The sequence below is a fragment of the Culex pipiens genome, chromosome 1 (genome assembly GCF_016801865.2).
Source record: "Culex pipiens pallens isolate TS chromosome 1, TS_CPP_V2, whole genome shotgun sequence".
Classification (NCBI taxonomy): domain Eukaryota; kingdom Metazoa; phylum Arthropoda; class Insecta; order Diptera; family Culicidae; genus Culex; species Culex pipiens.
In genome coordinates this window covers 132694951-132712598 of record NC_068937.1, presented here as the reverse complement: position 1 = coordinate 132712598, position 17648 = coordinate 132694951, and the positions used below count along the sequence as shown (strand labels likewise).

The 17648-nt window shown below is 35.0% G+C and overlaps 1 protein-coding gene across 2 annotated transcripts in view; it reads left to right on the top strand.

Moving 5' to 3' along the window:
* LOC120431685 (hemicentin-1) overlaps positions 1-17648 on the top strand; it is a 444046-nt gene that overhangs the window by 387541 nt on the left and 38857 nt on the right. Inside the window, exons 5-7 of one of the 2 annotated variants that reach the window (XM_039596803.2) lie at positions 7660-7781; positions 7869-8022; positions 15741-15838. In XM_039596803.2, coding sequence (XP_039452737.1) covers positions 7660-7781; positions 7869-8022; positions 15741-15838 — 374 coding nt within the window. The remainder of the gene's footprint in view (positions 1-7659; positions 7782-7868; positions 8023-15740; positions 15839-17648) is intronic. The other variant, XM_039596810.2, reaches the window with a different exon arrangement.

The window sequence follows — 17648 nt, the reverse complement described above, 5'->3', positions numbered from 1 at the left end:
CATGAACATTTTTTTAAACATTTTTTATCAGTTTTTAAGTACTTTTATGCATCAATATCCCAATAAAATATGTTTTTGCAGCAATTCGTTATTTGTTCCATTCTTAAAATCCATGTGGTACACTTGCCCCACTTAAACAAGGTTTTTTAAAAGCTTTCAATAAAAAGCAACGAAATGATAAAACATACTTTATAATAGGTGCAAATCATTGGTTTGGACACTACTGATCCAGGAAAAAATGCATTTTGATAAAATGAGCCTTAAAACGAACCCTAAGTACTTTCCAAATATTATAATAAAACAAAGGTTTTGAAAAAAAATTCATTCAATCTTATGCCCCGTGGCGTTTACGTTGTTTTGGCGGTTATGTGGTAGTAGAATCAACTAATTGCATTGCTAACAACAATTCCTCATACTGGAAACATCAAAATTGTAAAAAAATACGGCCATACGAGCGATTGTTCCTCTTGCTCCACCTTCCCCTACTTTTCTTCGATTCATTTTTTCTTTCCTGCTGAATTGAAAATATTGTAAATTTAACTAAACGATTTTTTGATAAAGTTAAGTTTTCAAGTTGTAACTATTTTCAATGAAAAAAAAAATATTTTGCATCTCTAAAAAAAATTTTTACCGTCATCTGGGGTGAATCGGGACTACAGTATGAATAGGGACAGAAGTTTTTAGAGCACTTTAAAGCTTGAAATTTGGAAAACGATGCACTTTTTCAGATGTTCTGTGTCTGTTCTATCCGAAACTATTAAAAATATCCAAATATTGTACAGTAACAAGGCTAAAACAGCTGTTCCACTGTTGTTGTTGGGGCCTCGGGGCGCGGTGGTTAGCGGCTTCGGCTGCCGATCCCTAAGTTGCTATGGAGCGCGGGCTCGATTCCCGCCTTATCCTCCAGGCCTTCTACCGGATGGGGAAGTAAAACGTCGGTCCATTTGCGTAAAAGAGGATTTGGGTGACTCACCACACATAACCTTCGGACGCCTAGAAATGAGCAGAAACTTGCAACAGAGACCACAAAAGACCCGGGGGTCGTTAAGTGGATTGCTTTGCTTTTTAGCAGTTCCAATTCGCCCCATGTGCCCCGTTTCGCCCCAGATGACGGTTCTGCTTCTTTGAACATTGAACATTTTAACCTTTTAAACAACACCACGATAATATTTCAAAAGAGTGTTTTGTTTGATAATTTTGAAGAAAAGTCTTGATCATGAAATTGAAATAGAAAAATTTTGAAAAAAAAATCACTTAATCACACATTTTTTTGTAACATTGAAAATGAGATCCATATTTTCCAAGATAATGTCAATAAAAAAAATTAGGTACCTTATTGGGTAACATTACAATAACAACATTTTTTCCTAAGTTTAATTTTTGGCAAAACTAAAAGACAGGTCGAAAAAATAATGTTAAATAATGAAACTTTAGAATCTTTTACCAACCTATTGAATTTTTCTAAGAGATGGTAGTTTCTTTCTTTCTTTTCCAGATATGAGACAAACATTTAAAGAAAAAAAAGGACAATAATCTAAAAAAACGGTACACTTTATTTAAATTAATGAAATTTCTTATCGAATGCAAGCGATTTTTCTCATTTAAATATTTGCTATGTGTTTTGTCGATTTTTTTTAAATCATAGCTTGGCCAACAATTCGAAAAAAAATGTTTCTGGGAAAACCATATCATAAACTTTGCCAAAGATTTGTGATCAGAACATGCCATCTCAATGTACAGATTTTCGAAAATATTTATAGCACTTGTGTATGGACAGCCCCCATTTTGTATGAATCAATCAATAGAGCCTTATGACATTTCGCGTACGCACACTAGCGCACCATTCGGTTTTGCTGGCTGACAAAATTTAACCTCACTTTATTTTCGTGTACGTACACGCAATATATACGCACGTAGAATGCTCTATAATGCAAAATAGTTGTTTTTCAAATTTAATGATAATCGATTAGCGCCGGGTCCGGTGGCGCAGTGGTTAGCGTGGTAGCCTCTCACCCCAGTATGGCCTGGGTTCAATCCCAGTCGGACCCGGTGGCATTTTTCGAGACGAAATTAAAGTGGATTACTTTGCTTTTTTTTCGATTAGCAAAAACGAAGTAAATTAAATAATCTACAAAAAAAATGTTGCGTTATTTTTTTGTTTCTCTCAAATATTTTGTCCGGGATATCATTCAAATGTCCGCCATTACGAGGTTTGTCTTCCGGTACCCCTTGAGACCGCTCGTGGTACCCCCAGGGGTACATGTACCCCAGGTTGAGAACCGCTGCTCTAAAAAACAAAAAAAATATTTTTTGACAGGTCGATTTGGACTTAAGGGTCAAAAGTTACAGCGATTTTAAGGTAAAAAAGCTGCAAATTTAAAACTTGAATATCTCAAAAAGGCGCAAGCCAAATTTTAAGCGCCAGGTTGCATTTGAAACAGAAGATCCAGCACTACAAACGCTGAAAAAATCTCAGGGGTGTTTTTCTTTAAACTCGAGATATCTTCATTTGAAAAAGTCTAATTTTCAAGGGAAAACCTTATGGGACCACCCTAACAAATTTTGAAAACTGTCCAAATTTATGTTTTTCCATGTAATTTTGCCCGCTGAACCTGAATCTGCCCTCAGAATTGACCCAAAGTGTCGAAAAGTCGATTTTTGGTCATATTTTGGGTTTCGGTGTAAAATTATCATTATAATTATATTAGGTGGTAGAATAGGTCAAATACTACCAAAAACAAACAAAAACTAAACAAGATAAATGCAACTTAAAATACTAACAATAAAACAAGAAAAACATAAAACAAGAGAAGTATAGTTTTCGTACAACAAAAGTTGCTCAAAATGACCTCCTGAAAACAGGAAAAATAAATATTTTCGAAAAAAAAAATTTGGGCAGTAGAGGGTTAATCCCAAATAGGGTTACCAGGTCGAAATTTCAAACAATTCTGAATGGTGAAGGAATATTACATAGGATAAAAATAAATTCAAATTGTACAATTCAGATGGTTAAACTAATTTTATGGCCTCAAAATGTTGAATTTGCATGAATTTGCATTTTCTTTAAAGAAATACACGTTCTAGTTTATTTTTTTTCATTTTCAATTAAATTCGTTAATTTTGATCAAAAATTTGTTCAAAATGGGCATAAATTGTTATATCTGCCAAAATATGTCAATATCTGGCACAGAGAAGGGTGAATATTTATTCTGGCAGACTATTTCTTATTTTTTAAGATAATAATGTAAAAACTGTTTGATTTTGGAAGCTTGGTAGCTTGAAAATTTTATGGATAAATATCATCTCTTTTTCGACGTATTTTTGACTTGAGAGCAATTCTCTACGAAATCGGCCGTAACTTTTGAAGTAATTTTCTGATCGATTTGGTGTCTTGTCAAAGTTGTTGGTATTGATGAGGACTATTCAGAAAAAATAGGTTCACGAAAAAATGACGATTTTTAAATTAACTTTGTTTACAAAAAAAAAACAATTTCTCAAAATTCGTGATTATTAATTTTTTATTTATTTTTAATATTAAAAAGCCGTAACTTTTGAGCCATAGAAAATTACGGCGAAAAATGTTGTACCCAAGAAGCAGTTGTTGTTGTTGTTAATTCATTTATTTCTGGCAGCTTTAACCTTCTTGGTCATTCGTTGAGTGATTTTTTGAAAAAAAAAATCTGAAAAAAAATTGAATTCTAATATTTTTCAAGTTTAGTTTTTAAAAAGTAATTTCCAGATGTGTTGATAAAGTGTACCGTTTTCAAGATAAAGCCGCTTTAAGTTGAATTTTAACTGAAAATTTCTCTTTTTTCGATTTTTCAAAAAAGTATCCACGGTTGTCAATACCTGAAAATATTGTTTCCGAAAAGTTGAGATAATTTCTAATAAAATTGCTTGTGAGATATTGAAGCTTTAGACTCCGGTTGCTGAAATACAGTGAATAAAAGAAATGAAAACAAACACATTGAAGTTTTTAATCTCACCAAACATTCCCACATTTTCTAATGCCAATATCTCAGCAAATAATGGTCCAATTTTCAACGTTGAAAGATGAAACATTAGTAAAATATTATTATTCTTTTGAAAAAAAAATATATTTTTGAAACTTTCTAATCTAGACTCGCAATGTTAATTTCAAAAAATCTGTCGATTGCAAATTTGATTTTACATTAAAAAATGAAAAAAAAAATGTTGCACTAACATTTTTATTTTTTCCAAAGATCAAATTTTTTTTAATCGTAAGGCTGGTATAACTTAACCCTTTCGAGCCTGAATTTTAAAAAAATATTTTTTAATCTAATGATGGGAAAATGATTTTTAAGACCATACAAAAATTATAGGCTAGTTTTGAAAATTTTCATTTTTGGGTCATATATGACCCATCAGGCTTGAAAGGGTTAAGAAAAAGTAAAAAATAAATAAACATAAATTTAACCTCTAATTGCACAAAATAAACAGAAATCTAGAGTTTTTTTTTGAAAAGATCCTATAAACATATGAAAGACAATTGAGGTTTTGCAGCGCGACTGTGTTTTAAATATAGGTGGCGCCAAAATGAGGTTACTTGCCTAAAATCGTATGCCTTTCTGCCGGATTGAAGAACAAAATCGATTATTTCTCATGATTCCCTGCATCAATCTTAATGAAACTGGTTGCAAAAGACGAGAAATTTTTTTGCTTTAAAATAATAAACATCAATTTTTGGGCGCTCAAAAATTGGTGAACTTTTTCTTTAAAAAACATATTTTGGAACACGAAAAAATGAGTTTCCTAGTATATATCAATGAAACAAACAGTTATATAGTTGATAACAGATGTGTTAACGTATATTCAACTATTGTTGTTGTTATTGATTTTTGACAGATTTTCTTGCCAAATAGTCCAAATTACTATCTTTTTCTAAATTTACAGTATTCTCATATAAAAATCAAACAAATATTGAAAAGTTGTACACCAAATTTTTGAAAATAATTTTTCTCATCCGAATCTGGCATATATTTATAAAAATGTTGATTATGAAGGAAAAAACACATTTTTCCAAAACATCATTGGTTTACGCTATTTGTTCATAGGTGGCGACATGTGTCTTTCAGCTTTGCTGCAAATCCTCTATAGCTTATAGGTCCTTAAAAAAAACTCTGGAAATGCATCAAAAAGGCCTCGTGGTTTGCGGCTTCGGCTGCCGATCCCTAAGTTGCTATGGGGCGTGGGTTCGATTCCCGCCTTATCCTCCTGGAGCTTTTCGTTCAATATTTGTTCCGTTTAATATTAGTATTCAGGTTCGAATTTGCTAATTTTGATTTCAAAAAATCATTTTTAGGATTTATAATTGCAACCCTGGGTAAACATAAGCTCTCGTTCTGGGAACATTGCAAATCAATACCAATATCCTTTTTCGAGAAAAATTGTACAACATTATACAATTTGAGCCTGTTAAAAATTTTCTTTTCCACTTGAACTCACCTTTAAAGTGGTCAAATGTGCCAATTTCAAATTGAAGCATTTATAAAACACACACACACGTACACTCACGAAAGTGGTAATCACACAAATTATAGCTTACAAAACATAATCGTCCTGGGCTGCTGCTGCTGGGTTGGTGACAGAGGAGGTCAGAAAAAAGAGAAGAAATGTTGAGGTAATCGGTCAAGCTGCAGGAAAAGAGCAAAAGGAAAGCCAAAGCTAACTCGGAGCTTTCCAAAAGCTGTTTAAGTTTGTGGCCACACGGATGAAAGGGCATGGAATTAGATATAGAGCTAATCCCTTTTAAGTCTGCTTTTTACGAGGAAAATGTGATTTGGTGAAAGCTTTTTGGGATTTCGGAGGATTTTTTTAAATGTCATCCTAAATATAAAATTTTGAATTTTTTATTCTTTTTTCAAGTTATTTAAAAACTAATTTTTATTTTTTTCAAGAAACTTCAAAAAATGACCACCCTAACCCCAGCCAGCACGACGTGTCCACCTGACCACATTTGGCCGGGTCCGTCCACCAGCGCCCCGAGCGGACGATGTTAAATGTTGGGTGCTATTTACAAAAGTGTACAAATGAAAGAAAATGGCTGTTTCTTTGACCGTCGGTCCTCCGACCTGGTTCCCCGTTGATGGCCCGCAGCACGAAGGCAGCCGCAAAAAAAAAAGTGGCCGGAAAAGTTTCGTCGTCCATTTTCCAGGGTCCGGCGTCATACCGAACCGGGTTGCGCCGAAAGTGGTTTCCCCCAAGAGACGGAGGGTGGAGAGGGAAAATTGATGTCGATACACAAAATTGAGCTTTTCGTAGTTATGAGCTTTTTTTTTGCTGTTGAACGTTTTCCAACCAATCGATAGTGTTGTGGCGAAAAAGCGTTTAATGTTTCCGGTTGGGATGTTGTTTTTTTTTGTGTTGGTTGTACCTGTTTTTGGCAATAAAACTGGCACGTACCAATTCCTGGAAACGGTGATTGAAAATTTATTAACTCTCTTGCTGGTCTAACGACTTCAAATGGTAGGTGTTTTGTTGGTCTTTTTTTTGTTGGTGAAGTTGAAACATTGTTGGATGTGGTTTGAAATTAAGCTCCGTTTTAAGCTATTATTTTGTAAATTTAAAATATGATTCTTTTTATGATTCGCGATTGAGCGAGTGATTGAGTGAGTGAGTGAGTGAGTGAACTAGTGAGTGAATGATGATTGAGTTAGTGAGTGAGTGAACGAGTGAGTGAATGATGAGTGAGTGAGTGAACGATTGAATGAGTGAGTGAACGAGTGAGTGAGTGAGTAAACGAGTGAGTGAGTTAGTGAACGAGTGAGTTAGTGAATGAGCGAGTTAGTGAGTAAGTGTGTGAGTGAGTCAGTGAGCGATTAATTATGCTAGAATGTGACTGAGAGAGTGGATACGTATGAGTGTGTGTGTTCGAAATTTCACTTTTCCTAAATTTCTTTTCAAACAAATCCATCAATTCGTTTTTCTAGCTACAACTAATAAACTTTTGGGGTTGCAATTAGATTTCAATCATTTTTGATCAGAAAATTCGTCGCATGATTCCGAGATAACAAAAATAAACACTGAAACTAATATCATCTCCGGTTGGAAAACCACACCACACGGAAGAATAAAACCATATAAAACCAATTTTCCAGCTTCATTCGTAGTTAGTAGGTTGCACCCACGATCGAAGCGTCATGGAAACGCATGGTGCTCGTTCTGTGAACTCACGAACGCACGCACTTGCTGCCCTCGGGTTGAAATATTTCATTTTGCACATTCCGCACCGAAACTAATCAGAAAGTTTTCCTCGTAACTCACCAAAAACAGGATCCAGGAAGGACGATGGTCAGCAAAAATAATAACAAGCACACATACACGACTACATTGCGCACACATACTGGTTGGAAAAGTTTGCGGAAGCATTTTTGACGCTGACTAAATTCCAGGTTCAGATATTGAGTCTAGTCGGTGTGTGCTACACGTAGGCAAAGTTTTAAGGTTTAATTACATGAAAATAATGGTTGTTGTATTGTTTCTAGAGACGGACAGATTAACAAGAAGTTTTCAATAGGGTTTTCCGGTAAATTTCACATAGATTTGAAAGCTTGATTACAATTAACTTGAATTATTTGTTTTATGACTTATTTTGAAAAAAACCTTCTCATAATCATTCTTTTTTCTTCTACTTTTCAGTGCCACCCAGTGTCCGGGCGATTCCGCCGAGCGGCCAGCTGACGGCCCGGAAGGGCGGTGCCGTAACGCTAGAGTGCAAAGCTTCCGGAAATCCCGTTCCGTCCATCTACTGGACCAAAAAGGTAAACAAAATTATATTTCTTAGTAAAAAAAAGTTTATTCCAAATTTTAAAAATAAAAAAATTAAAACACAAATTTTCTCCCCCAAGCAGAGCGGTGCCGGCAAATCGTCGGCCAAGATCGGCGAGGGTCCGATCCTGACGCTGGAACGGGTCGAGCGGCAGCAGGCCGGCGTGTACCAGTGCACGGCGGACAACAACGTCGGCGAGGCGGTCACCGTGGACATGCGGCTCGACGTGCTGTGTAAGTAGCTTGGGGCTTGTTTGTCCAACTTTGTTTGTTTCAATCTTCATTATTGTAGCATGTTTCACAAAATTGGGAATGATTCTTTTTTCAAAATTCAAGTAAATTATTGAAATTAAATGATATAAACGAGCAATTCCAGCTCAAATCAGGAATTTTTCTGTTACTTTTGTACCCGACCCTCTCCGATTTCAATGAAACTTTGTAAACATGTTATCCTTGGCCTATATAAGCCATTTTTGTGTATATTGAGGCAATAGCACTCGAAAATAACATTTGAGAAGGGCGTAAGGTATTTAAATATTTTTGTATTTTGCAATTTAAAAATTACTGTATCTCGAGGCCATTGCAACGTATCAAAAAGTGCTTTAAGACAAACTTGTAGGAAATTGGACGGGCTTTCTGAAAAAATACACTGAAACAAAAATACACGCCACTTACATAAGATTTTTTGATTTTTAAGTCTAAAACTTAAATTTAAAGGTGATTTCACGATGTTTTTTCTTTCAAATTTTTTGAGGAAATAGCCTAAGATGTTACCAAAAGACTGACGAAAAATTCAGGATGGTATGTCTCTTCTAAAAAAATACAAAAATCATTTACTACAACTGTTTTTTTGAAAAGTGGTCTTAACGTCGAAATTTTCAAAAACCGGTAGTGGGAATCGATGCCCCAGAGAATTTTACATAAAAGTCTCCATATTGACCATTGTCCTATGTCCTATCCTTGGGAAGGTACAGTGGTTTTAAAAATAAAAACTAACTTAATCCACCTATGTGGTTGATGCCTTCCTCACATTTTACCAACAATGGGTAATATGAGTGGTTTGGACACATATTTCAGCTATTTTTTTAGGTCCAGAAAAATAAGTACACAGATATAACTTAAGTGGTCATAACTCGAGACAGGGTTGCCAGATCTTCGATGTTGGGGACTCATTGGAAAGGTCTCTTGATTACCTAACCAACGATGGGTCGGATGATGGATCCGGACATCGTTTACATACATTTAAGTGAGATCCGGCTTCAAAAAAGTACATAAATATCACTTAAGTAGTCATAACTCGAGACAGGGTAGCCAGATCCTCAATTATGTGAACTCGTTGGAAAGGTCTCTTGATTACCTAACCAAAGATGGGTTGGATCCGGACATCGTTTACATACATTTCAGTGAGATCAATTATGTGAACCGGCTTCAAAAAAGTACATAAATATCACTTAAGTGGTCATAACTCAAGACAGGGTTGCCAGATCTTCAATGTTGTGGACTCGTTGGAAAGGTCTCTCGATTACCCGATTACGATGGGTCGGATGATGGATCCGGACATCGTTTACATACATTTAAGTGAGATCCGGCTTCAAAAAAGTACATAAATATCACTTAAGTGGTCATAACTCGAGACAGGGTTGCCAGATCTTCAATGTTGTGGACTCGTTGGAAAGGTCTCTCGATTACCTAACCAACGATGGGTCAAATGATGGATCCGGACATCGTTTACATACATTTAAGTGAGATCCGGCTTCAAAAAAGTACATAAATATAGCTTAAGTGGTCATAACTCGAGACAGGGTTGCCAGATCTTCGATGTTGGGGACTCATTAGAAAGGTCTCTTGATTACCTAATCAACGATGGGTCGGATGATGGTTCCGGACATCGTTTACATACATTTAAGTGAGATCCGGCTTCAAAAAAGTACATAAATATCACTTAAGTAGTCATAACTCGAGACAGGGTTGCCAGATCCTCAATTATGTGAACTCATTGGAAAGGTCTCTTGATTACCTAACCAACGATGGGTTGGATCCGGACATCGTTTACATGTGGTTTATATACATTTAAGTGAGATCAATTATGTGAACCGGCTTCAAAAAAGTACATAAATATCACTTAAGTGGTCATAACTCGAGACAGGGTTGCCAGATCTTCAATGTTGTGGACTCGTTGGAAAGGTCTCTCGATTACCTAACCAACGATGGGTCAAATGATGGATCCGGACATCGTTTACATACATTTAAGTGAGATCCGGCTTCAAAAAAGTACATAAATATCACTTAAGTGGTCATAACTCGAGACAGGGTTGCCAGATCTTCGATGTTGGGGACTCATTGGAAAGGTCTCTCGATTACCAAACCAACGATGGGTCGGATGATGGATCCGGACATCGTTTACATACATTTAAGTGAGATCCGGCTTCAAAAAAGTACATAAATATCACTTAAGTGGTCATAACTCGAGACAGGGTTGCCAGATCTTCGATGTTGGGGACTCATTGGAAAGGTCTCTTGATTACCTAACCAACGATGGGTCGGATGATGGATCCGGACATCGTTTACATACATTTAAGTGAGATCCGGCTTCAAAAAAGTACATAAATATCACTTAAGTGGTCATAACTCGAGACAGGGTTGCCAGATCTTCAATGTTGTGGACTCGTTGGAAAGGTCTCTCGATTACCAAACCAACGATGGGTCGGATGATGGATCCGGACATCGTTTACATACATTTAAGTGAGATCCGGCTTCAAAAAAGTACATAAATATCACTTAAGTGGTCATAACTCGAGACAGGGTTGCCAGATCTTCGATGTTGTGGACTCGTTGGAAAAGTCTCTCGATTACCTAACCAACGATGGGTCGGATGATGGATCCGGACATCGTTTACATACATTTAAGTGAGATCCGGCTTCAAAAAAGTACATAAATATCACTTAAGTGGTCATAACTCGAGACAGGGTTGCCAGATCTTCAATGTTGTAGACTCGTTGGAAAGGTCTCTCGATTACCAAACTAACGATGGGTCGGATGATGGATCCGGACATCGTTTACATACATTTAAGTGAGATCCGGCTTCAAAAAAGTACATAAATATCACTTAAGTGGTCATAACTCGAGACAGGGTTGCCAGATCTTCGATGTTGTGGACTCGTTGGAAAGGTCTCTCGATTACCTAACCAACGATGGGTCGGATGATGGATCCGGACATCGTTTACATACATTTAAGTGAGATCCGGCTTCAAAAAAGTACATAAATATCACTTAAGTGGTCATAACTCGAGACAGGGTTGCCAGATCTTCGATGTTGTGGACTCGTTGGAAAAGTCTCTCGATTACCTAACCAACGATGGGTCGGATGATGGATCCGGACATCGTTTACATACATTTAAGTGAGATCCGGCTTCAAAAAAGTACATAAATATCACTTAAGTGGTCATAACTCGAGACAGGGTTGCCAGATCTTCGATGTTGTGGACTCGTTGGAAAGGTCTCTCGATTACCAAACCAACGATGGGTCGGATGATGGATCCGGACATCGTTTACATGCATATAATTGAGATCCGGATATATGGGAAAACACATTTTTATACATAACTTTTGAACTACTTATCGAAACTTCAAACAATTCAATAGCGATGTATGGGACCCTAAACCAAGTCGAATGCAACTGGTTCGATCAAAATCGGTTCAGCCAGTGCTGAGAAAACTTGGCAAGATTTTTGAACACATACATACATACACACACACACACACATACACACACACACACAGACATTTGTTCAGTTTTCGATTCTGGGTCGATATGTATATATGAAGGTGGGTCTTCGAGCTTTTAATAAAAAGTTCATTTTTAGAGCAGGATTATAGCCTTACCTCAGTGAGGAAGGCAAAACGTTGAAAAAATTGTTTTTTTTGTGGTTTTTGGCAATTTCTATATGACAGGCTTAGTTTTTCAGTCTCGTAAATATTTTTACCGGAAACTCGTCCAATTTCCCATTAAGTTTATGTCGTTGGTTAGGTTATAGAAAGAACTTACCAACGAGTCCAAAACATTGAAGATCTGGCAACCCTAAGTGGTCATGATTTGAAACAGGGTTGCCAGATCTTCAATGTTTTGGACTCGTTGGTAAGTTCTTTCTATAACCTAACCTACATTCATGCCCTTTTTAAAAGTCGGATCTCCTTTATTTGTTTGTAAACAATTTCCGGATCCATCAACCGACCTTTTGTTGGAAAGGTAATCGAGAGACCTTCCAAACGAGTTTGAATCAAGCAACCCTGTTTAAGTTATGACGTATTTTCCAAAGAAATGATAATTCAGATGAAAAATTATTCCGGATCAATTGTGGATCAAATGTTGGTTTACAATGGCTTACTTTTTCTCCTAATGCATCCATAAGATGTCTAGAAAATATGTATCTTAGAAAAAAAAAGCTTACAAAAATGACTTAATATCGCAGATCACAATATAGCAAATCTGTGTTTAGAAACACATTATTTTTTCTCTGAGAAAAAACGTATGTCTGGCTGTTGGATTGTCCAAATGATAACTTTTTTTTTAACTCACAGGGCATTTACCTGATTTTGTTAAAGTTCGGGAAGAGCTAAATTGTCCTAAGCTGTTGAAACTAAACTCAAACTTGAGGTTTTAATTGAAAAAAAATCAACTCTAACTTTATTTTCATTTTCAAAATAAAAGAACAGCAAAAGCATTCTTTAAAAATACAGCCATTTCACAAATTCGCAACACTTAAAAGATCCTCCAACGATAAAAAAACTAAAAATCGATCATTAAACGCATTGATTTGCTTTATTCTTATTTATAAAGATTTATCATGAATAGTGGATTGGTGGACTGACTGTTTTAACGTTTTATGTGAAAAAAATGAAGAAGAAAAAACTCTTTTTCAGCGTAAGTGAATATCCATGGGTTCTCTCCAGCAGTGCCAATTTTAAACTAAATAATGTCTCCAAATGTCAAAACTAACAAAGCTCAGGCAAATCATGGGCTAAGAACAGTCTGATTGATTGTTTGTGAATTTTTACTGATTTTTCTGGGTGTTCCATAATTGTTGCACTTATTGTTATTGACATTAGCCGTATTGTTAAAATGATTTCGGTGGATCCGTGGTAAATTTTCTTGAAATAATTAATTAGCATCCAGCTGTAAAAAATCTACCAATTTATCTACCACATTGATTGATCAGACAAAAAACTGTGGTAGAAAAGTATTAACCGTAATCAAATTTTGACAGTTCGACGCCAACGAAATATTTCATAAAAATCTGCTGCGGCAAATCAAAATGACTTTTACAACACAATCTTTAATTTCATTTTGTTGTCGAAAGAGAACGAATTTCGCAAGAGACTGTCCTCTAAGCAAGTGTTTAAAAAAGTAGTGTCGAAAGAAAGTTGACATTGGAGCAATTCTCTACGAAATCGGTCTTTTTTCTTCTTTTTTAATTTTTGTATTTTTTAATCCGACTGAAACTTTTTTGGTGCCTTCGGTATGCCCAAAAAAGCCATTTTGCATCATTAGTTTGTCCATATAATTTTCCATACAAATTACAAAAATGGTGTATGAAAATTCAAAAATCTGTATCTTTTGAAGAAATTTTTTGATCGAAAGTTGTAGGTATGGATACGGACTACACTGGAAAAAAATGATACACGATAAAAAAAATTTGGTGATTTTTTTATTTAGCTTTTTATCACTAAAACTTGATTTGCAAAAAAAAACACTATTTTTAATTTTTTTTATTTTTTGATATGTTTTAGAGGACATAAAATGCCAACTTTTCAGAAATTACTAGGCTGTGCAAAAAATCTTTGACCGAGTTATGAATTTTTGAATCCATACTGATTTTTTTCAAAAAATTGAAATATTGGTCGCAAAAATTTTTCAACTTCATTTTTCGATGTAAAATCAAATTTTCAATCAAAAAGTACTTTAGTGAAACTTTGATAAAAATGCACCGTTTTCAAGTTAAATCCATATTTAGGTGACTTTTTTGAAAATAGTCGCAGTTTTTCATTTTTTAAAATTAGTGCATATGTTTGCCCAATTTTGAAAAAAAATATTTTTGAAAAGCTGAGAAAATTCTCTATTTTTTGCTTCTTCGGACTTTGTTGATACGACCTTTAGTTGCTGATATATTGCAATGCAAAGGTTTAAAACCAGGAAAATTTATGTTTTCTAAGTCTCACCCAAACAACTCACCATTTTCTAATGTCGATATTTCAGCAACTAATGGTCCGATTTTCAATGTTAAAATGTGAAACATTCGTGAAATTTTTCGATCTTTTCGAAATTTTTTTTTTCAAAATTGTTAAAACAAGACTAACATTTTAAAAGGGCCAATCATTCAATGTTACGGCATACAAATTTGTTTTCAAAATGGCTTCTTTGGGCATACCGAAGACACCAAAAAAGTTTCAGTCGGATTAAAAAATACAAAAAAACAATCGAATGACCGAAATCCTAGAGAACTGCTCATTGGCAAATTACCTTAAAAGAGTTGTCATAATTTACAGCACTTGTTTGTTGGTTTTATAAAAAAAAAAGATTTTATTTGGTTTTATTATTGTACTTTATTCTTAAACCATTGAATCACGAAAAACCAAAAAAAATACAACAAAGTCTGTTCGAAATATTTGCGAATCATGCAAAAGAATGGTGAAAATCATGCGAGCCAGCATGTAACATTAAAAAACGCTTCCCTGCACATCGACAAACAAAATCCGGTCCATTCATCCGGCGCAACGACCCAGAGTTTGGCCAACAGTTGAACCCCGGTTGACTGCAGCGGCACTGCACTGAAATGCGGGCAGGGGTGATAAGACTAATCCACATAGGAATAGGATTTTTTTTTTTTTAAATCAATTTAAACTATTTTTCATCTTTTAAATTTTGTTTTGTTTTGTAAACCTTGGTACAAAAAATCAATACTTTTCTTCACTTAAATATTCTCGAAACCTTCAAACAGTGCACAAACAGAGCTGAAACCTGCATCATTCCTGGTGGGCGCGCGGAGGGTTGGGGGGATAAAATCCGGGACATCACGCGGGAAAATCGCATTAAAATGCAGTTGATTGAAATCAAATAGGTGAACCCAGAGTCGGCAGTGAGGGGCTTTGGGAAGCCATTGGAGTGGTGATGTTTACGGTAAAAATCAAGCGAAAGCTAATTAAGCCCGTCGGCGGAGCATTGCGAATGAATGCGTCTGTGTGTGTGCGGTTTCCCTGTGTGCTCTCTGGTTGATAATGAACTTTTGACCTGGTTGCTGCATTTGGGAAAACGGTTGAGTTGTTATGCTGCTGACACAATTGATCAAAAGAATGCAAACAGGAACTCAATCCAATTGAGGTTGAATCCAATTTTGAGCAGAATTTTAAAAATGATGCTTTATCACTTTCGATTGTATTGATACAAATTAAATAATTTTAAATGGATGTACTCATCACTTTAGAGGATTTGTTTTTCAAGTATGTAAATAATTTTTAATTACATTTCAATGAAACAACCACAAATCCCACAATTACCAGATAACATCAATTCAACCCTTAAAAATCGATTCAACACTGTTCAGTGGGAAATAAAAAGTCCACTCGCGCGATGATTGATGTTCGCACGTAAATAGTGGACAAATTACGTGCTCACATGGATCGACTGCAATGGAAAACGACAATTTTCTGCTAAAACCAGCAATTAGTGTTGATTCAGAGCCATTTGTTTTGTTCATTTTCTGTTGCCCATTCGACTAATAGACTAGAAGTATTTAGTTTCAGCTTTGGAATTGTTTGCAGGTTATTTATGGTTTTATTGTCGGTTGACGTTGTTTTATGAACAGTTTTAGAAATATTAGATTTCGACGCATATCAAAATTGGCTAAATTGTTCATTGAAAACACTAATCACACATCAACTTCCTCTCAATCCCGCAGACCCCCCGGACATCAGCGTGGACAAGTCCTGGATCCACTCGGGCGAGGGCTTCGAGGCCCAACTGGAGTGCATCGTCCATGCCGATCCCCAGCCGACGGTAAGTTTTTCAATCACGAAGCTCGCATCGTCGTCGTCGTAGTTCAACAGGTGTAAAATTTCCACCCTCAAGCTTTTTTGGTATAGAAAGCAAAAAAAACAGTCTCATTATGATTCAGGGCACAGAAAGCGGGCTCGGGCAAATTTCCCTTCCGAAAAATGAGACGATGGGAAAAACTCAATTTGATTACGAAAAAGGCAAATATTTTTCTTTGACCGATCCTCGGTTGGTCCAACTGCCCAAGGGATAGGAGAGCACCGAGGTGTGTGTGTGTGTGTGTGATTATTTTTGGTTAGAACGATGAAATGTTCGGGCCTTCTTTCCCGGAGGGTTCTGCGGGGACGAACCCCTTAATCAAAAGCATACGGTCAACCGTTGAGTGCGTGACGGCGTAGGCAAATTTGTTTAAACAACAAACGACCAGGGCCAGCAAAAACAAGTGTGTTTGGCCACCACCTGTGGAAATATGGAAGGAGGGAAATTTTTGAAACCGTTCCGAAAGTGCTATTGTTACTGTAAATTACCTGTGGTATTGTAGGAGTGTTTGGTTTCAATTAAAACTAGGAGAAGCTAGATTTTTTCCGAGAATTCTACAGGTTAATTTTAGAATGTAATTCATATTTCACATAATTGAATCTCTTTTAAAGTAATATTACATAAAAAATCCCTCCGACAAACAGACAATAAAGGTAGCTTTCCAAAAGTTGCAAGATTGTCTGAAAATCGCTGCTATCTGCAAAATCGATCCCATTTGTTTACGATTTTGACAACATTGATGAGAACGCTTGGAAACGCCTACCGGTATGCAGCCAGCAAAACATCATTTTTGAGGTTGCTGGTACGCTATGCTCCTAGATTATTTTTATTTACCAAATGCATTTTGGAATAGAAATAAAAACAGCAAATCTTTATATTCATTTTATTTTTATTATTTGTGTTTACAAAATTGCTTAACTTAAAAAGATTAACACGGTGGTGCATTTTTGACATCATTGCATCTACTTCCGGTTTTTAAGAATAACAAAAACTTCAATTTTTCGTTCTTCAAAAACCAAACGTCGATTGGTTAATCTCTGCGATAATTTGGCAAGGCCTTTACTTCCTGCATAGGCACCAAACGTGATAAACCAAAGAAAAAAAAATCTAAGAATCTAAAAATCTAAAAATCTAAAAATCTAAAAATCTAAAAATCTAAAAATCTAAAAATCTAAAAATCTAAAAATCTAAAAATCTAAAAATCTAAAAATCTAAAAATCTAAAAATCTAAAAATCTAAAAATCTAAAAATCTAAAAATCTAAAAATCTAAAAATCTAAAAATCTAAAAATCTAAAAATCTAAAAATCTAAAAATCTAAAAATCTAAAAATCTAAAAATCTAAAAATCTAAAAATCTAAAAATCTAAAAATCTAAAGATCTAAAAATCTAAAAATCTAAAAATCTAAAAATCTAAAAATCTAAAAATCTAAAAATCTAAAAATCTAAAAATCTAAAAATCTAAAAATCTAAAAATCTAAAAATCTAAAAATCTAAAAATCTAAAAATCTAAAAATCTAAAAATCTAAAAATCTAAAAATCTAAAAATCTAAAAATCTAAAAATCTAAAAATCTAAAAATCTAAAAATCTAAAAATCTAAAAATCTAAAAATCTAAAAATCTAAAAATCTAAAAATCTAAAAATCTAAAAATCTAAAAATCTAAAAATCTAAAAATCTAAAAATCTAAAAATCTAAAAATCTAAAAATCTAAAAATCTAAAAATCTAAAAATCTAAAAATCTAAAAATCTAAAAATCTTAAAATCTAAAAATCTA